This window comes from Bremia lactucae (assembly GCF_004359215.1).
Source record: "Bremia lactucae strain SF5 chromosome Unknown BlacSF5_NotPlaced_19_SHOA01000004.1_2068294bp, whole genome shotgun sequence".
Lineage (NCBI taxonomy): Eukaryota > Oomycota > Peronosporomycetes > Peronosporales > Peronosporaceae > Bremia > Bremia lactucae.
In genome coordinates this window covers 1,757,278-1,778,884 of record NW_027152031.1, presented here as the reverse complement: position 1 = coordinate 1,778,884, position 21,607 = coordinate 1,757,278, and the positions used below count along the sequence as shown (strand labels likewise).

Genomic DNA, 21,607 nt, shown 5'->3' with positions numbered 1-21,607 from the left:
TTAACGCGATTCGCGTTAAGTTTTTGAAGCCAGGCTTCGCGTCCAATGTCTTTGACATTGCGAATGAACGCGCTCCAGGCTTGCATAAGCGAGACTTTATCTCGCTTATTGTTGCCACTAAACCATCGATGCTTAAGAAAAGCATCGAGATAAAAATCTTCCTCAGCGCGAAAGTTCTTCGCGCTGGGATCAAGGCCATGTAGCTTTGTCGCAATAAATAAGGGATATTTATTGTGAGGAGTAGTCTCTCCAGACAAGGTATTGATTAGCCGTTCTGGCAAAAGCCACGGCTTCTTTTCAGGGGCGAGATGAGACATTTTACTGTCTTCACTACCCAGAGTGGTACCCACTGAAGCAGGGGTACCACAAGATTTTTTATTGCGATGGCTCACGCCATAGTCATCACCTTGCACAGAAACAGGTGCAGTTGACCGTACGGGAGACGGAACGGGCGATGGGGGATCATCCTCATCGTCGGAACCAAATAGACTATTAACTCGTCTATCAGACTGAGCCCTCTCATTCAAGGCTCATAGTCAGCCGCCTGACGTCTATCAGGCGACTGTTCTATTCTCCCCGAGTCGGCCATTTCGTCCGTCTCGCATTCGTAGTCGACCTCCAAGTGCACCCGCAACACCCAGTGTTGCGCGAGTGGAAGATACTACGGCAGACGTTCCGTCTGCCGCAAGAGATAACAGTGCGTCACCCGCGGCTGCACGAACCACAGCCGAAGGTGCAGCACTATCAACACCCAGCATGAGTTTGTTCTTTATGCGATGGAGTTTAAAATGATGGTTCTGACCAATCAACATCGTTTTTTAAATTACGTGGTCACATAGCGATAAGTCTATCCAATGACAGTCAGAGTGATTGTCGTTTAAGGGAGGGGTGATGTAACGGGGTGTATCGTTCCATAAAATTAACACTTGGAGGTTGTTAATTAATATATTATCTAAAAGGTAGATAATATTTGGAGGATATTACTTTATATAGTAATGTTCAGAAATCTTATCCATATATAGGTACAGACCATTATATCTATTTATCCCGCAGACTAATCAACTGTAGATGTAAACAAAAGAGAGAGACAGATAAGATTAGATAAGATTTCAATTGCATGTTTAGTATTAGTTTATAATTAAGCTAGCGTTAACAGATAGAAAGAAAAGATACTTAATTATATTAATACAGTTTTCATTTAACCCTCTTTAAGCTAGTTGCCTTAAAGATAAGTCTTCCTCTGCACGTACTAGTGCACGTAAAATAACGTAAGGCACCACTCGCAACTGAAGCAGTGCAATGTGGACTTGTACTGAAGCAGCACAAGTCGTAGTGCCCCGTTACAAAGCTTAATGAATCCTAGTTTAAGGGATTCAAGGTTTCGCAGAATCAAGTGGCAACTATTGCCCAAGAGTATATACCTTAGAAAGGCTTCTATCTTTTACAGATCAATGCGCAAGCCTTAGGAAGGCACTTAACGCTTTTAGATCAAATGGGGAACTGAACTTTATTTAATTCTTTAGTCTAAAACCTTACCGTATCTAATCTAAAGATAGATTTTGGCCGCCAGAATTATATCTGGCGGCGACAACATTTGTTACCATAATAAATGGGATTTTAGTAATTAGCTATTTTAGAATAGTATTTAAGGGTGCTTTACCCATAAAGTAAATGTACCACAGCAACGGTTCTCCAACCGCCCGCGGTGATTTTCTGAAGCTGTTCCATTTTTATTTATAAAGTTAGCTAAATCTAATTGCCACTTTTCTAATTGTGGGAAAAATTGGTCCGGTCCATATGAAAGCCCTGGCTTGAACACTAGCTGTAAGGCCTTCACGGCTGGCGAGCAAAGAAAGTGAAGAAAGGAGCATCGCATGTTTTACACTTTGTAATTACGATTATTGTAGGTTTTCCTTCGATTAGCAACTCGAAAAAGACGGATCAATGCGAATTTTTTCCGAAGGGCTACAGTAAAATCGTGTCGTAAAGGCACCATACTACCGGCAAAAATAGTAGCAAATCAAAACGGACTTCAGGAGTCATGTGACATTTACATGCTGACCATTAGCAATAAACAACTCATACTTTTCTTCTTTTTAATTTTGAGTATAAGATTGCGTATTATCGTTCTATCGCGATCCGGTCATGGTGCTCTCATTGAATGCCGCGTGCAGTTAGCATAACAGATCTCGCACTCTTGTCTCTCGAAAAAACCATCACTCTCGATTCCGCATTCTGGGGATCATTTCCCTGCGGTTTTTAGCACGGTCAAAATGGCGATGAAGGACACAGGCGTAGGCACAAAGTGTTACGTCCCCGATAGCACGTACGTGTGGCTACCCGCGCAAGTGTTGCGCGAGGAAAAGAGCTCAGATCCGAAAAAGCCTGAGAAGACGGTCGTGCTGCGCGTGTTTCCTCCTCCTGGCGACACTAATGCCATCGTGGAATCAGAGCGGGTGCTCAACTTTAATGATTTTAAGGTCAAAGCTATGCTTAAGAGCCTACAGCTAGAGTCGCTGCCCTTCCAGAACGAGAACCTTGGCCCCAAAGGCATCGAAGACATGACTGCGCTAAATTACCTCCACGAGGCTGCCATTCTTTACAATGTGAAGAAGCGCTTTCAACAGAAACAACCGTACACGTACACTGGCGGCATTTGCATTGCCGTAAACCCATATCAGTGGTTGCCGGAGCTTTACTCGGAGCAGATGCAGTCTCTGTACCTCACTAAAGCACGTGAGGAACTGCCGCCCCATGTCTACGCGACGTCCATGACGTCGTATAACGACATGAAGCGACATGCGATTAACCAGTCAATTTTGGTGAGTGGCGAGTCAGGAGCGGGTAAGACCGAGACTACTAAAATACTCATGAATCATCTGGCCTCGATTGCTGGAGGTCTGAATGACTATACGATTAAGAAGATTATTGAGGTAAATCCACTTCTCGAGTCGTTTGGCAACGCTAAGACAGCGAGGAACGACAACAGCTCTCGATTTGGCAAGTTCACGCAGCTTCAATTTGACGACTCGGGCATTCTGGTCGGGGCAAGATGTCGAACGTACTTGCTCGAAAAGACTCGTGTAATTTCTCACGAAGCCGTTGAGCGCAACTACCATATTTTTTATCAGTTGCTGGCTGCGAGTGAAAGTCAAGAGAAGTGGTTTTTAGATGAGGCAAACGAGCGCTACGAGTATACGGGTGCGAATGATACTGCTCAGATTGAAGGCATGTCGGACGGCAAACATTTTCAACGCACGAAGACGACCCTTGGGCTTATTGGGGTCACTGAGGAGCAGCAGGGGGCTCTTTTTGAGGTGCTTGCTGGCATCCTGCATCTTGGGCAAGTGAAACTACAGTCAAAGAATAGTAATGAAGAGTCTGAGCTCGTACCTGATGACAAAGGGGCAAAGAACGCAACAACGCTACTTGGTATTTCGGCCGCAGATCTGGAAAAGGCACTGTGTTCGCGCCAAATTGCAGTCGCGGGAGATAAAGTGACTACTTTTTTGAAGAAAGAAAAAGCAGAGGAGTGTATTGGTGCTCTGTCCAAGGCAATTTACTCGAACATATTCGACTGGCTCGTCGAAATTATAAACACTTCTTTGGAGAATGACGCGAAGATGCGTCATCATGTGGGCATTCTCGATATCTTTGGCTTTGAACATTTTAAACATAATTCTTTTGAGCAGTTTTGCATTAATTACGCCAACGAAAAACTTCAGCAAAAGTTCACTCAAGATGTCTTTAAGACAGTGCAACTTGAGTACGAAGCCGAAGGCATTCTATGGAGTCATATTGACTTCGCTGATAATCAAGACGTGATATCTATTATTGAAGACCGCCTTGGTATTATTTCTCTGCTAAACGATGAGGTTATGCGCCCGATGGGCAATGATGAAGCCTTAGTGTCAAAACTTTCAACCATTCACAAGGATGATCACGAAGTGATTGAATTTCCACGAACGTCACGTACCCAATTTACTATCAAACATTACGCTGGACCAGTTACGTACGAATCAGTGGGATTTTTGGAGAAACACAAAGACGCTTTACTCCCTGATCTGTCCGACTTAATGCGGGGTTCTTTAAAGCCGTTTCTCAGAACACTTTTTACTGAAAAATTCGTCAGCCCTGTCGTCAAAAGAAGAAAGAGTCATAGCTCTGCTCGAGGCGCACGCTCTGCTTTGACTGTTGCCAATGTTGGCACCCAGTTCAAAGACAACCTCAACGAGCTAATGACCAATATTCGCCAAACGAAGGTACACTATGTCCGATGTATTAAACCCAATCAAGTCAAGAGTCCAACCGAAATGGACCAAGTGATGGTAGTGTCTCAACTCCGTTGTGCTGGTGTGATTGAGGCAATCCGTATTTCTCGAGTAGCGTACCCAAATCGCCTGCTGCTCGAGGAATTAATGGACAAATTCTGGATGTTTAACGTGCAACAGTGCGACTCTGATGGTGATGTCAAGCGTCGGTGCGAGGCGCTCATGGCGAAAATGCATCTGTCGTCTCCTGAGCATTATCAAGTTGGGCTTTCGCGTATATATTTTCGGTATGGAGTTCTTGAAAAAATGGAGGAGAAAAAGGTAGAGCGATTGGATGTGCAAGCTCGCCAGTTGCAGCACTATATGCGGGGGTTCTGTTGCAGGCTCCGCTACCTTCGTAAATCGCGAGCAATTGTAAAATTGCAGGTAAGTCACTTTGTAAGCTTTGCAGAAGGCGTCGCACAAGACTTACACAATATTTGTTGTTTGCGAATGATGCAATATACAGTCTGTCGCTCGATGCGTCATCATGATGCATCGATACCAGTCACTCAAGTCTGCGGTCATTACTCTCCAGGCGCATTGGCGCGGAAACAAGGGTCGTTGTATTGCGCTTGAAGCCGGAAAAGCAAATAGCGCGATCATTATCCAAAAAAACGTCCTTCGCTTTGTCGCGCGGTACCTTCATTTGCAAACATTATACTTCGTGTCTCGCTCATTATGCTAATGTATTGACTGATGTCGCTTACTGTTAGCAAACAATTTATAGAAAAACGAAAGGGAGCTGTGAAGATTCAAGCGTTCCTGCGCATGAAGTTCGAGCGTCCGAAGTATCTTAGGGCTTTGGCGGAGAAGAAGCAGCAGGCTGATATGAAATACCAACTAAGTAAGCTGCAAGAGCGCCTTCATGACGAGCAGCGCCGGAATGCCGAGTTTAAGAAAAAGCAGCAGTCTCTGTCGTCGGCTGACAGCCAGCATAGCTTGGAATCGAATGGAGCGCGTTCTCGCGGGCAATCCACTACCCAAACCTGGATGGCTGACGCTGATGGTATTATCAATCAGCTGAACGAAGAGACAAATCGTCTGCGCAAGAAAAATGAAGACCAGCGAGATCTTACGGCTCAGCTGAAGAGTGAGGTCGAGAAACTTAAATTTGATCAAACAGTGCTAACAGCAAACTTTCAAGTCAAACTAAGCAGCTTCCAAAACACGGTACATACTTAACCTTGTCGCGCATAAGAATGCTTGCTAATTATTCAAATACCGTTACAGATTCGCGAAAAGGATAAAAAGCTCGAGGCTGTGGAACGCGAATGCGTGAAGCTTCGTGAGCTAGTTGGCTCTGACCCATCTATACCAGGTCCGAGGTCCTCGCAAAAAGACAATCGTTCCGTTTTCCGACGCATAGGCTCTAAGAAGTTTGATGACGGCTATGGCAATAGCGACTCAAATCGGGCTTCGACGGCAATGCAAGCAGCTCTTGCTCAGAAGTCTGCGGAAACGGCGCAGTTCCTTCGTCAGTCGGCACGGCGCATGTCTCGTGGGAGGTTGTGGCGTAATGGTAGCACGGAAAGTGATGTCGAGGGTCGATCTTCTGGAAGTGACATCGATGACTTCAGTAATCGCCCTTCGCTGTTGCAGGAGGTAAGTGCAGCAGGAGCAGGTGCGATGGAGTCCTTAAAAAACAAACTCACAGCCGTCAAAGAAAAATATTACGCTGAGGAGGGGCACGCCGCCCCGACGGGCCAGGATGTGAACTCGCAGAGGAGTTCTATTATGATGGAGTCATCAAAACTTAAAGCAATACCGCTTCCTCCGGGCTGGGAAGTGCGCAAGTCGCGCTCAAAGGGCAACGAGTACTACTGCAATCCGATGTTACGGATTACACAATGGGAGCACCCGTCAATTGATTCAAAAAAACAGGCAGCTGATGTCCGCGCGAAGAGGTAGGGAAACGCATTGGAGACAGTTGAATAAAATGATGCTTACTACGCTGTATAATGTGGTGTAGTGGAAGATCTAGTTCGAGTAGTACTGGTGAAAGCTCACATCGAAATTCAGGAGGTATGCTACTAGGATCGCTATTTTAATATCGCTCCTCACTTTACATGTATAAATAAATGACAGATCGAGCGAACACGATGGTGGGCCAAATCTAGAAGGCATCAAGAGAACAGTGAACGCTTTCTTTGAATTGGATGACGCAGGCTGGTTTAGTCCTAAACATTTGACAATTCAGCGAATCCTGCCAAGACACGGTTTCAACCTTTTCTAATATAAGTTTTACACATTTGTAGCGACTAAATTCATCGTCAGAGGTCATAATTGATCAAATTTATGGTTGCCGTTTACAGAATGCTCAGCACTTAAGCAGAGAGCTACATCATTCTTGCATGCTATGCGCTTTTGCTTTCAATAATGATAAAACTCTACAGAAAATTGTGTTGTCTCGGCCAAAAAAAAAACGATAAAGAATTGGTATTTAGCTCTCGAACTACACAATGAGACCAAACACAAGCCTTTTGATATCTTACGACATGGACGTGTCCTCGGGGCTTATTAAAGCGTCAACGAAAGCTCTTTTACCTGTACCACTTTCAATCATGTGCTGAATCGACAAAAACCCATTGCCATTCATACGAAGACATGCTTCATTTGAATGAGCAAGGGCCTTGAAAGCTTGCTGTAGCAATGCTACATGAAATGTGGCTGTACGACAACCATCACCGTTGCAAGGAGCACACGAGAACTCGATAAACGCCGATGACGTAGGAGCAAAAGCAATTTCACATGCACCTGTCTCCGACACCGCGCTCAAGCCTAAGCACTTAACTGCCGGCGTGGCTTCAAAGCTTTTAGTGCCTGTATCAGCCATGGCAATTGTAACACTCGCTGCACTTGGCAAATCATAGAGCTCCGCAAAGGCGTCTCGTAGTGGCTCCGACAGCATGATACAGCGTGCCACTACTTCGGATTGTTCAAATGCGCTTTCAAATTCAAGCTGCCCCATATCACTGCCTTCGTGCTCTAGCACTCGCATGGAGCACTCGCACATGACGCCGTTGTCTTCTACAACTAATAGCAAACTTGCGCTCTTCTAAGTCACAATGCATGCCTCGTCAATACCTCGGATAATACAACAACAATAAATCTTCACGCCATACTCGACCTCTGGCTCGTACGTCAGCCTTAATGATGTCGTGCTTAAAGATGACGGTCCAAACATAGACAGACACTCAATGAGTAGATTTACATTCAGCGCAAAGCCCAGCTGTAAAGCATTTTCGTTGTCCAGTGGTTCTTGCTGAAGGGCCACGCTAGCATTCGAAGCAACAAACGTGTAAGTCTCAAAGAGCTCTCGCCCGATGGACGTCTTGATCTGCAAAGACTTGCCCGTGGAGTGCGCAGTAAAGAGTAAGCCCCTTTGGTCCACATCACAGCGTACACGTTGGTCACGCTTGCCGTGCACAAGGCAGCTGAGAAGTGTCACCAAAACCTTGACACTCTCGGCGGTACAACTAAGTTTCGGCAACGACGGCGCACAATCTTCTTCGTCGCTGCTCCACCCCATGCTGATTGATTGTTGACAACAAACATTTCTTGTAATTTGTTTATAAACCGGGTCGGAAAAGTTAAAATTTATGCATAAATTATCTATGCATTGCTGCATTTGATATTTGTCAATGAAAAGGTAATTTATAAATTTGCACTTCAGTTTCAAGAAAACCGAGAGACACAGGTGTCCTCCAGATAACTTACCCTCTCATAACCTATAAGCTTACGTATCTTATAGGTTATTGGCTTCACCATTACCGTTCTATGGTGTCTAACTTATCACTAATAAGATTTGGAGAAAATATATGTTTCCTAGGGAGAAAATTTAGTACCCGGCACATTACTAAGCTAATGCAGCCAGGAATCCAGGGTAAGTTGCTTATTGGCTGCTGTACGTATGGAAATTTAAAGGTTCCGGATGCGCATATGGAAGGCTCTATCAGAAGTATTTGAAAGATCGAGAAGTGTGGCAGTTATAGCAAAGGAATAAAGTTTTCATGCTTGCTGACCTGAACTTCCTCCACATGCTGTGGTTCCTGATTCTCATCCCCCTCCTCCTCTTCTGCCTGCTGAACCATTGCAATATTTCCTCATCATCCAGCTCCTCGTGCGCCAACTTCTCCTCATCTGGATTCAATCACTATTCGATTATCGTGCAGTTCCTCAGTGGTAACCTCTCTGAGGCTTCATGCAGCTCTTGCTCAATTTCCTGCTCCTCCGTGTTCACCATCTGCAACTGCGGTGCTGCTGCAAAGAGGCCCGTTTTGCCTAAAGCAGTTTACCACTGTGGCACACCACCGTATTGATGTTAGCTGGTCAACCTTGTAGATGTTGGCCTCCCCTCGCTCATCACCTTTCACGGCATTATGAAGGCGAAAGCGCCTGTAATGGCGCTTGAATGAGGCAATGATGCCAGCATACATGGGCTGCATTTTTGATGTGCAGTTTGGTGGAAGGAAAGCGACCTTGATATTCCCAAGCTCCAGTTCTTCCATTGTGTGAAACGGAGCATTATCTAGCAAGAGAAGAATCTTCCGCCCTTTCCCTGGCAAGGCTTGGTTAAACTGAATTCCAGGTACACTTGCAATATCACATGGAATACACCTTACCCTCATGGCATTGTTCAAGTTTCTTCAGCCACTCTTAAAAAGAGAATTCCAGTTATCCATGCCTTCTTGTTGTTCCTGTAATAAAACCTCAGCCGTTCTCTTTCTGCCGTTTGAAACAGCGTGGCATCTTGGATTTCCTAATAAAAAAGGTTTTAGCTTCTCGGAGCAATCAGCATTAGAGGTAAATACTATAGTGAAAGCGTCTAATTGCGAAAGAAAGAACCAGAAGTTTTTTTTCGTAAAGTACAGTTAGGATAAGGTACTCAAATCTAGATATAGCTCACTGTCCTTCTTCAGACCTTCAATTCTTCCCTGTGAAATTGTATTTTCTGGAACCATGCTGTAATATAGGCCTAAAAAAATCTTTGCTCATTAGTGAGACTCGTCTGGGATATAGAGCTGGTATGCGGAAGCAGGAGGGGTATAACCTTATAGGATAGTCAGTAAAGTGAGGTTCAGTGTATATTTTCCTTATATAACTTATAACCTCAAATAACTTATACTTTCACCCTCCACAGTGGCTGTAAGTAATACGAGGGACACCTGTACACCAAACGTTGATTCAAACCTAAATCCCAAACGCGTATTTCTTAAATTTGATGAACAGTTTTCCCTCAAATAACTTTTCCCTCGAAAACGTATAACCCCGCTAAATTATAGAATTTACTTCATCGTGGTCTTACTACAGCTTGTGAATGACCTAACTGGCAGTATAATCTGATAACTCATAACCTCTAATCGATTATGTTAAATTGTCTCCACCAGGGATATAAGTTGTCAGAGGGAGGGCTGTACTCGAAGACGAAGGAGTGTTGCATCTGTTATATGTAACGGGGTGTCCCATTACATAAATATTATATCCTATAAGAGGAATAATAAATATTATTTCCTATGAGAGGAAATAAATAAAAAAATACAAAATTATTATCTTTACTAATAACCTGATTTAATAGTTCCAAATCTCAAATCAGGTAATATTGACGGAATAAGACATTAGTTTTATTGATTGGTTGATTTGAGTTTAAATAAACCCCGCCATTCGTCATAGACACGATTGTGTGTGCGCAAGTAGGCGCCATACATAGTTTGTAACTAATTTAATAAAGCCAATAGTAGATAGAAGATCGTTAGATCGTTACGTAGGAATTTAATACATAGATACAGTTTTACGTTTATTTATTTTAAGGCCTTGGAATTTACCTTTGGTAGCTAGGACTTCCTAGCTACTTAAAATCTTCCTCTGCACGTCGTGTACGTGAAGTAGTCGAGGCGCCCAACACCTTCACTTTAATCAGTGCAGGTTGACTAGTACTGTTATCAGTATTACTAAACGGTGCTTCGTTACAATTTGTAGTCGGTCAAAGGCCCAGCCAAGTTCCATCCAACATGGACAGGTTGAGTGATGAAAGAGGGAGCTTTCGATCCCCCCAAGAAGGCTATCACGCAGCGCGTGAAAGGTTCACTCATCTGAGTGACCTTGAATGGAGAGCGATTGAACGTATGAGTTCCGTCGTAGGCGGGCCAGCCGTTAGCGCCATGCTGTTACTCTGGGCTCAGATAAACAGAATGCGACCATAGCCGAGTTCGTACAACATGAACTCGACAAGGCCCAAGAAAAAGTAGCATTGCTTCATCAGCAAGGCTCTCGACATGGGGAGGTGTTGAAAGAACAGGGTGCTCAACATTGGAACTGTTAAGATAGCAGCATTTACATGCTGCTAGCGGGCCGACGCTTCCACGTCGACCAGAAAGCTTAAAGATAGAAATCTCTAAATTTAAGTCAGTCGAAGGCGACTCCCTTTTGAGATGGTTCGTCGAGTTAGACGACGCCATTAAAGCTCGACGCATCATTGATGATGCGAGGAAAGTGAAATTTGGCATGTTCCAACTTAGCCGGACGAACCAAATCTTGGGCCTTAAGGCTCAAGCTTCACGATCCATTGGTTTTTAAATCGAATGAGGTCTTTCAGACCCGGTTAAGGCAAACATTTGAGCCACCACTTGATGTAGAGACGCTAGATCAAGTGATCTCTATAGCGGAACAGGAGGACTTCAACCTGAAACAGGTTTTCGTCCACTCTGGAGCTTATCGTCCTCTGAGACGACAAGAAAACGGTGGTTCAGAACCTATAGACCTTGTGGGAGAGCGAGAAACCTCGTTTTCAAGTCACAAACAATTGCAAAAATGCAATTGTTGTCAAACGACGGGCAACTCCCGTATGAGCAGTGCCCCACGCCCAATGCCTAGAAACACTGAGCGAAACGATCGACCTCCCGCTAGGAACAGCGGAGGACGCGGATCCGACGCTGTTGGGAATCGCATCGGCGGGGCGTATCGTAAAAATCGGTCGGGGTCAGAAGGTGCGGAGTGCCTTGCTGATCCAGCATCCTCAAAAGAATTTGCAGGCCTTATCCTGGGGCAAGTAATGTTTGTGTAACTGCCCCAGGTGATGGCGTTTACCTCGTCACCTTAAGAATTGTAGTGGCAACGATTGGGGCGACGAGCAAATTCAACCGACGCAGATCGCCAGAAGATCGCAGACTCAAATTTGTTGAGCTCTATACTCCTGTAACGGGATGACAGTGCACCTAGCAACAGGCGCATCTATAACAGTAACGAATTGTGTAGTTTATACTTAATACACGTTAACTGGTATAAAGCACAATGCTGATTACATCGTAATGGATTTGTATGACAAATTTGCTGTCATCCTTGGAATACCACGGCTCAGAGAGTACGAGCCATGCATAAACTGGCAGCATCAAGCCGTGACGATCCCTGCCTCTCACTTAACAGAGGGTCATCTGATGATCATTCTAAAGCGTCTACGAGCGTGTGGATGTCCTACGAGTGAGTGCAGTGGCCTTACTTGTGCTTCCGTCGTTTGTACGACTGCACAATACCTCAGTGTGTGTGACTACCATAACACTGTGGAGCAAGATCCGTCGGCTGTGCACAAGCACAGGCAGCGTTGAAATTCGACCACTCGAATAAGTTGGTTGGATCGAAACAATGATGATTGCTTGAAAAACAATATCCAATTAAACGCCTATCTATAGTAGACAGTGCGAAAGTCCTAGATCGACTGGAAAATCGATACAAAGGCATTTGGGGGATACTCCTCAAATAAAAATTGAGGGGACAAGTCCCCAACATTCTGCAATTATAAATCTTTAGAAACCTGAGGTCAAAGGTTTCCAGGTACCTTTGGAAATAAGTTCTAACGAGGAAACTGAGAAGTAGAAAAAGGATCAAGTGTAGGCTTGATCTAATAGCGCCCCCCCCGAAGTTAATTACGGAGATAACTTAATTGTCGATGTTAGAACCGAAATTGTTATTGCGTGATCTGCGTAGTGGCAAAGTCAAGCAGATCTGCGTACTCGCCACCGATGACAAGCACGTCGCCGATATTCGGTCGGCAACATAATTTCCAGAGAACAAACGGGGTTTTATTAACTCATCGATGGACGAAAGTGTCCTCAATGAGAAGATTTGGACTTAACATTTTACGTCCCAATCCTGAGAATCTTTTAAGACAAGTCCTTTATGTGAGGTTTTGATCAAATTTGAAGATGTATTTCCTGATTCCTTACCGTGCGAGTTGCCTAAGGATAAAGGCACTCGACACGAAACCGCCCTTTACCAGGTTCGAAATACGGTGTCATGACTGCCAAATAAACACATATAACGAATCAATAAATTCTTTGTTGATCGCTTAGCAGCGGGGCATGTGACGGAGTCAACCTCCCCACATAGCTCTCCGACCCTCTTTGTGCATTAAGCAATATAAGGGTGGCGAATTGTGCATGTGTTCAATAAATTGAACGCTGCAATGGTACATCTTAATATGACCTTTCATGCAGCTCTCATTTCCCAGTTGTGGATCAGAGCCATGGTGCTAGGCTCAAAACGTTTAATATAACAATCTAAACGAAGGACGCGAATCGATACGGAAAGGCAGGGTGCAGCAAAAAAGGTCTCTTCACGAACGACGAGACGAAACTAACACACTTGTAATCCAGAAGGAAGATCAAAAGAGACACTTTCTTAATCCCCGCCCCTTAGAATCTTGCTCCTCTTGGTATTAGGTGTGACTACGATTACTGGTCGTACACTACTATCATAAACTTCCATGCGGATTCTATTAGATCCTCATGCGTGAACACGATATCCCGTTCACAGCATGTAAGCACCCCAAGCGGAATACTATGGATGGGCTAGTTATACCACATGGGCTGATAAATGCGCCTGTGGTATTTAAAACATGTGTAACTAATCTGCTGGGATCGGTGCGGAATTTCCCACCGAGTTATTTTGATGACGCCTTCGTTCATAGCAGAGCCACGCACGGAAAGTCGGACATTGAACTACATCGTACCCACATCCGAAGGGTTCTTACACTTATGCGTAAGCACAAGTTGTATGCAAATCTCAAGAAGTGCATATTCGTTGCAAGCCAAATACTACTTCTTGGGTGCATCGTGGGTAAAAACGGTGTACCCCGGGTCCGGAAAATATCAGGCGATCACCGATTGGCCTGTGCCAGTCGATGTAAAGGGACTTCGAAATTTCTTCGGCTTAGCGGCGTATTTGCACAAGTATTCACACAATTATGCCGAAATAACAGTACATATTTCTTCTTTGTTGAAGAAAAATGTAAAGTGGTCGTGGAACGCTGATTGTCGGCGTTCCTTTGAGAGTAGCAAGCAAAGATTGATGCAATCGCCAGTGTTGGCGATTGCGGACCAAGACAGATAGTCTGTGACACCAGCGGTTTTGCAATCGGCTGTGCGTTAATGCAATATGACACAGACGGCGCAGAGAGCGTCGTCTGTTATCAATCGCGTCAGCTTTAACCAGCTAAACACAACAATCCAGACCATGATAAGGAGTCCTTGCCATGAAATACGCTCTGGCTAAGTTTAGAGTCTATCTTTTAAGAGATAGAACATTCATTGTTTTATACGAACCATGCGTCTTTACGCACAGCCGTAAGCAGTCCACACCTCTCGCAACGAACGGCGAGATGGTTGTTTCTCTTCGCGGCCGCACTGAGGCTGAAGATTTATTAATTCCCACCTTTATTTGGTGAAAATTATCGTTTGACGCAAGTTAACCCTGAGCGCGGTGCTAAAAAAACGTCAACGACGGATGGGCAATCTTGTCGAAGCGGTACCTTAAACTCCCAAGAGTTTTCGAAGAGGGGTACTTCAGCCACTACACCAGATACTGATATTGGCCCTTGCGACGACGTCGCTTCAGGAGCTTTTTTAAGTTAACTGAAGATTCCCTCGCTCATCGAGCAGCTCGAGGGGGTTGAAATCTCGGTGGAAGCGTTTGATGCTTCAAAGCCCGAAGTCCAACTTCTTCGCGAGCGCTTTGCTCGGTTAAGGACTCTTTTGACGCGGTCTAAAACCGGCTTTCAACGTTGGAACGTCAATAACCTCGTTAGGTGGTCAGATGGACATCTTGGTGAGGATGCAGCAATCTTTGGCACGAACGCCTGTCTCGGCGCAAGCGCCTTTAAGTCCATAAGGTAAGGGTCCCGATAAGGCTTGAGCAAGTTCACGTAGAACACCGGGTGTGTACGCAGCTTGCGAAGAAGGTTTAGCGTGTAAGCGCGACCCTTCTTGGCCACGATCGTAAATGGTCCAAAATAGAGCGGGCGCAATTTGGTCTTAAAGACCGCAAGAAAAAAACCGGTTGGTAGGTATGTTTGTAGCGATTAACGAAACTCGATCTCCAACCGCATAAGAATTTAATACCACTTCTGCCTTTGGCATCCGCTTGCTCTTTATATTTGTCTTGGCTATCAGCCATTGTGTAACGCGCATGTCTTAAGACACTAAATCGCGTTGCGAGAAATTCTATTACTTGTATCCGAGCGGTAACAGGACTGATACCAGCAAGCCTATTGGCTAATTCCCCTACAAGCCCGGAACCATGTAGTGCTATCGTTAACGGAACGTGTGAGTTGGTGAGACCGTTTACGTAGAGCGGATTTTAGCCGATAGAGGCATGTATAGCGTTATTTAACGCAAACTCTACTATCAGGAGCAGTGTGCTCCAGCGCTTTGGTGTCTCAGCACACACGCTGCGCAGAAAATCTTTAAAGACGCGATTGACACGATCGGTCTGACCAATGGTCTACAGATAGTCCGCTGTGGACATGTCCAATCTGGCGCCAAGAACTCGAAACATCAATTTCCAGTGTTTACCCGTAAAGCAGGGGTCTCGATCAGAGACAATTGCCACAGGCAAACCGTGTTGTCGAAAATACGCAATCGATGAACAGCCTTACATTACAGTACCTTAACCATCAATGGTATCCCGCACAACCGCAAAGTGAGCCATTTTGCTTAATATGTCAACAAAGACCACTATGCCAAAGTTACCGGCCGAATCTTTCGCTAGACCGAAACAAAATCCATACTAAAGGATTTCCAACACCCTGCGGGTACGGGAAGACTGGCCAGTGGCTCAGCAGCATGGGCCGAGGTTTTAACCCGTTGGCAGTGCGAACGTATGTGCTTACTCATTTGTAAAGCCTGGGTCACCAATTAATATGGCTTACGGCGCCGCAGGTCTTTTCTCTACCGAGATTACCACTAAGACCACAAATCCATGCTGCGGCGGAGTCCGTCAGTCAGACTCGGATGAGCTGCAGCGTGAGCAGACTCGGAGCGAGGCTCTCAGCAGGCAGCGAGGAAGCGGTTAGACCGTCTTCTCCCGTGTGCCTAATAGAGAAGTTGATACTTTAAATCCTCATCATGAGGAACAACGCTGCACGGAGTATCCGCAGCATCCGTGCAATATAGCAATAGGCCTTTGTTGATATAAAAACGATGTAAGCTTGCACGCAAACGTGCCGACAATTAAATGTCCGACTCAGTGCTCTTCAGAGCTCGTAGCAGGGCTACACACTGGTCACCCTAAACGTTATCCGAAAGAAATTATCTAGTAATAGATGACGTTACAGTCGTTAAATGAGAGAACTCATGATCCGCCCTGCGTTATAGGGCATCAGCTAAAACATTCTGCTTGTCCGGCTTAAGTTTTACTTCGAAATTGTATTGGACGAAAAATGAAAGCTATCGAGCCATTCTCTGAGGGAGATGGGGCGACTTAGTCGCAGTGCATAAAGACGCATGATCTGTATATATCACAAACGGTTTAGAGCCTAGCAGATGAATTCTGAATGACAAAAGCATACTCCATTGCAAGTAACTTCTTGTCATGAACTGGGAAGTTTTTTTCCACAGCTTTAAATTATCCAGACTCGAACGCACTTACCCGTTCTCGCCCATTCTTGCCCATCATTATCTGTTTGTAATTGAGCACTGCCGATGGCAAAATCCAATGCGTCACAGACGACGCTAAGAGGCCAATTTGGATTTGGCAGAGCCAGAATCTGGGCATAGATCAGACTATCCTTAATTGCTTGAAAAGCATCATTCTCGGTGCTAGTCCAGCACCAATCTGTGTATTTTTGAGGAGATTGGAGAACGGCCTAGCCATATCAGCGTAATTTTCGCTATTTTATGCAAGTAGTTGGCGAGGCCACAAATCCTTTTGGTTATTAGGAACCGGTAAATCAATTATGGCTTTAACCTTGGTAGTATCCGCTTTAATGCCTTGCTTTCCAATGAAGCACCCTAAAAAAGAATTTCGTCTGCGCCAAAAACGCATTTAAATGCAGTGTAATACAATTCATTTGAACGCTTACAGCTCGCAAATGATCTATGTGACATTCCACATCGACCGACCCTGCTCCGCACGACTATAAACAAAAATGCTATCAAAACAAGTCTGTGCATAATGTCGATGAGGTCGGAGCAGTTGCATCACTAGACAAATATATGTAGCCGGGGCGTTTAAAAGCCCTTGTGGCATAACCAACCACTCCCATAGCATATTGCTTGGGGTGCTAATCGCTGTAAGCGGGATATTACTAGCTCGCATGAGCAGTCAGTAATAACCATCGACTAAGTCAAGTACACTTTACATCGTACATCGTACCATGTTGTTCTGAAGAACTTTTTTCTAGAAATGGTAGTTTGTGCTAGTATAGTAGGGTTTAACCCGAAATGCCATGGCAACCCGATGTGCTCGAGGAGCTGAAATGGTACCCATGAGTACTGAGAGGACTTAAAGTCGTATTGAAATCGCTAAAAACGGGATTTAACTCCAATGTTTGCGCCGCGTAATCAGGATTTTCGCGTACGATCGAAATTTTTAGCGTCTCGTATAACGGGGCACTACCGACTTGTACTGCTTCAGTACAAGTCCACTTTGCACTGCTTCAGTGCCATGTGTCACTTCCCGTGCACTAGTATGTGCAGAGGAAGACTCTCTTTAAAACAATTGATTTAAAGAGGGTTAAAAGTAAACTGTATTTAGTTTAATTGAGTTCTTCTATTTCTATATCTTTTAGTACTAACTTAATTACATACTAATACAAGACATGTAATAAAGTCTTATCCGTCTCTCTCTTTGCGCGCATCCAGTGCTGACTGGACCGCGGAGCAAGTTGATATAGTGACCTATATCTGCCAATAAAAAGCTTTCCGAATATTACTGTGTAAAGTTGTATTTCCCAAATATTATCTACCTTTTAGATAAAATATTAATTAACAACCTTTTAGTGTTGATTTTATGTAACGATATACCCCGTTACATCACCTCCCCATAAACGACAATCACTCTGTTTTCCATTAAAAAAAATGGTCACTTTACGACTACTTAAGTGAAAAAGATGTTGATTAGATTGGTCAGAACCATCATATTTAATTCTATCGCATGGTTAACAAGTCCATGCGGTATGCGAATAGTGCGGAACTTTTGGCTGCGGTACATGCAGCCGCGGGCGACGCATTATTGTCTCTTGCGGCAGACGTTTTGTCTGCCGCAGTATCATCTTCTCCCGCAACACTAAATGTTGCGGGTGCACGTGGTGAGTCACCACCACGCGAGTGCGACCCCTCTTTGGCGGTCGACTATGAATTTGAGTCGGACGAGATAGCCGACTCGGGAGAGTGGAACAGTCGCCTGACGACGTTCAGGCGACTGACTAGGAGCCTTAGAATGAGAGGGCTCAATCGGTTAGTCGTGCTGTAGCATTCGCTATAGCATGTTGATTCCAACGATGAGAATGATTAGCGCCGTCTTTCGTGCCGTCACCCGAACTTTTCCCTGTGCGTGGTGATGACGATGGCGTAAGCCATCGTTATAAAAGTTCTTGTTGTACCCCTGCTTCAGTGAGTAGCACTCAAGGAGTGCAGACACTAAAATTTCTCATCTTGCCCTCAAAAGGAAGCCGTTGCTTTTGCCGGAACGGCTAGTCAGTAGCTTGTCTAGAGAGACTTATCCTCACAATAAGTATCCCTTTATTTATTGCAACAAAGCTTCATGGCCTTGATCCCAGCGCGAAGAATTTTCGCGCTGAGAAAGATTTTTATCTCGATGCTTTTCTTGAGCATCGATGGTATAATGGCAGCAAGAAGCGAGATAAAAACTCGTTGATGCAAGCCTGGAATGCGTTTATTCGCAATGTCAAAGACATTGGACGTGAAGTCTGGCTTCAAAACCTTAACGCGAATCGCATTAAGTTTGAAAAACGAACTCCAAGCGGTGCAAGATTTAAACTGCATCGGTTGTCAGGGAAGGACTTCCATGCCTCATGTGGGGTGATCCCCTGTCCGTGTTGTGTCGACGACACGAACGAGTGAAACGGGATATTTATTATCTTTCTTCGCCCTGGGGGAGGCTCATATCTCTATCGAGATGTGCGATGCGACTGACGTTTTGCAATCGATTTACAGGTGCCAGGGGCGCGTGTTTTCTGATGGACCTTCGGATCAATCGGATGAGTCTTGTCATACTGACGGACGAGGCCCTCAACGTCAACAACCAGCTCGAAACGAGGCTCCCAGCTGTCATGTGAAGGTGGATAACCGCGCCAGCGAACAAGATAACTCGCTCGCTGCCCCTTCACATCACGGTGATCTACGATGTGTTCCACAAGGAGACGTTGGCCACCGTGGGAATCCACCAGTGGTTGTGGTGGGGGAGGGAAAATTAATTCCGACCTATGTGTCGGATCTAGAGTCGAAAATCGACAAACTCAACCACTACCTTCATGTATTGGAGAAGGGTCTTGATCACGAGCGCGGCAAGCGTAACTCGTTGGAACAGACGGTGCCGACTCATCGTATCGAACGGTTGGAAGACCGTTCGAAAAGTGCGTACTCAATCTTAGAGTACGAACGGAGTCATCACGCTCTACGTGACGAACTGTCGTCAGCTCATCGCGATTTCGAGAAACTTCGGATTCGGCATGATACTCTCCAGGCTCAACATGAGAGTCTAGTTCGTGATCGCAAGAATCTTTTGAAGATTCTTGAAAGGGGTGGTCAGATCTGTCCGCGTAAGAAATCGCGTACTGATGGCCCGGGCGGGGCCGACCAACGTAAAACGTAGGATGCTTTTGCATCCTTCGTGGCAATTCTATTGTGTACGCATTGCCTCTGCGATGCAGTACACGGAATGGCCAAATGAACTTGGGTAGTAGCTTACCACTGCCCTCATTAGCACAACATGCTTAGGTAAGTTTACCGTAGATAGTAGTACTAGATCACAAATTTTCAATGAAAGAAGATTTGCTCTTCCATGTTTGTCTACGGTTCGTTTCTGCCAGTCTACTGCGTTAGCAATGGAATCCTGTACGAAACGGTTACTGATTCTCGAGTCAGCAGAAATTCTTCTGCTGACTCATTTGTTTTGTCTTTTTCAGTGCGTTTTGTGTCACTGCCACGAGATCTTTTTCTTCTTCAGCGAATGATTATTCGCTGGTACTGTTTATTTTGTTGGGAACAATAGTGTCATCACTATTGCTGAGTTTCTCTCTTTCGATGTCGATTGCTTCGACATCGACATCTTTCGCGTCGTCGGTAATTTCGACGCGTGATGAGCATGATCCAGAACTGGTTATGCTCGAGCGAGGCGCCCCCTAACACTAGAGGATCCTTTTCATTGGGTGAATATGCATGGATGGCGTAAGCCATTAACGAAGAACGGTGTATGCGTTGTAGATGCATGCACTGAATTTTGGTTGATGGTGAATTCGACCATCGGTAAAAACTCGCTTCAATTCGGATACGATTGGACGTAATCTCGAAGAGATCTCTTTGAGGACGTGATTGACTCTTACCGTCTGTCCATATGATCAGAAGTTGACATAGTCAGCCGTGATATCTCTTCGAGGACGCGATTGACGCTTTTTGTCTGACCATCCGTCTCCGGATAATAGTTGACACAGTCATCCGTGTTCCGATCTCTCGGAACACGGATTGCCAAAATTCCGCCGTGAACCGTGGATATCTATCGGAGACCAGTTCACGGAGTAAATCGTGGAGTCTGAATACCGCGTAAAAGACACGGGCACAGCCCAGAGCCGTGATTGACTGGTACTGAAGCAAGATGTACCATCTTGCTGAAGCACTTTACAAAAACAAGGATTCCATTGTTATTGTGATCTTCTTGAGGAAATCTGAAGGCGGAGTCCATTGATACGGACTGCCGACATTCTGCCGGAAGTGGTAGGTTGTAGAGATGCACGGGATGAAGGGCTAGGCTTCACCCGTTGACATACCTCGCAAGCACGAATGTACGAGCTGATACTGGCGGGGCCAGTAAAAGTCACGACTTACTGTGAGATAAGTTTTCTCACGTCCACGATGTCCACTTGTTGGTGTGTTGGGACACTCATACATGATGCGCAAGAGCAAATCATTGTGAGTTGGGACGACGACACGTGGAATGTCACCAGCAACGGCTGTGTAGTACAATAAGCCGTTGCGTGTTGTGTATCAATCTGATGACGATCAATATAAAGCCGGTAAATCTTTAAAATTTGTATTGGATGGATTCATCATATGATCTATTAAACGCAGAAGGTTTTTATCTCTTGTGTAGGCTCTTTATGACATCAAACAAAGATGACGACAGAACATTTGTAATGAGTGTTGCAACAGTGGTATTATCTTCACTTTTGGAGTGCGAAGCTGGCTCGGAATCGGGTCGGAGTGATAACGCATCAGCGACAACATTAAGTCGTCCTGATTTATATTCCATAAGAGATTATCCGCGAAGAAGGATAGCCACCTCGACATTCTTTTCGAGAGGTGTGGGCTGGTTACGGCCGTGCGTAATGACGCATGGTCCGTATATACGACGAACGGTGTATCTCCGAGGTTATAGACCCTAAATTTAGCAAATGCATATTTCATGGCAAGGAGTTCCTTGTCATGCACTGGGTTATTGCGTTCAGCTGGTTGCAGCTGACGCGATTGGTAACAGACGACGCACTCCGCGCCGTCTGTATCGTATTGCATTAACGCACAGCCGATTGCAAAATCGCTGGCGTCACAGACCACATGGAATGGTCTGTCTTGATCTGCAATCGCCAAGATGGGCGATTGCATCAAGCTTTGCTTGATACCTTCAAACGAACGCTGACAATCAGCGTTCCATAACCATTTCTCGTCTTTTTTCAAGAGACGAGAGAGATGAACTGTCATCTCTGCATAATTGCGAGAGTACTTGTGCAAGTACGCCGCTAAACCAAGGAACTTTCTAAGTCCCTTGACATCGACTGGAACTGGCCAGTCGGT

General features: G+C 45.1%; 1 protein-coding gene across 1 annotated transcript; it reads left to right on the top strand.

The window, feature by feature from the left end:
- The first annotated feature begins 2,178 nt into the window (after positions 1 to 2,178).
- CCR75_003256 (uncharacterized protein) lies at positions 2,179 to 7,886 on the top strand. The gene is made up of 6 exons (XM_067961353.1): positions 2,179 to 4,697; positions 4,780 to 4,949; positions 5,027 to 5,483; positions 5,544 to 6,217; positions 6,399 to 7,368; positions 7,441 to 7,886. Exons 1-5 carry the CDS (start codon positions 2,274 to 2,276, stop codon positions 6,544 to 6,546), a joined length of 3,873 nt encoding a protein of 1,290 aa, XP_067822171.1. The 5' UTR covers positions 2,179 to 2,273; the 3' UTR covers positions 6,547 to 7,368; positions 7,441 to 7,886.
- Positions 7,887 to 21,607: the final 13,721 nt, after the last annotated feature.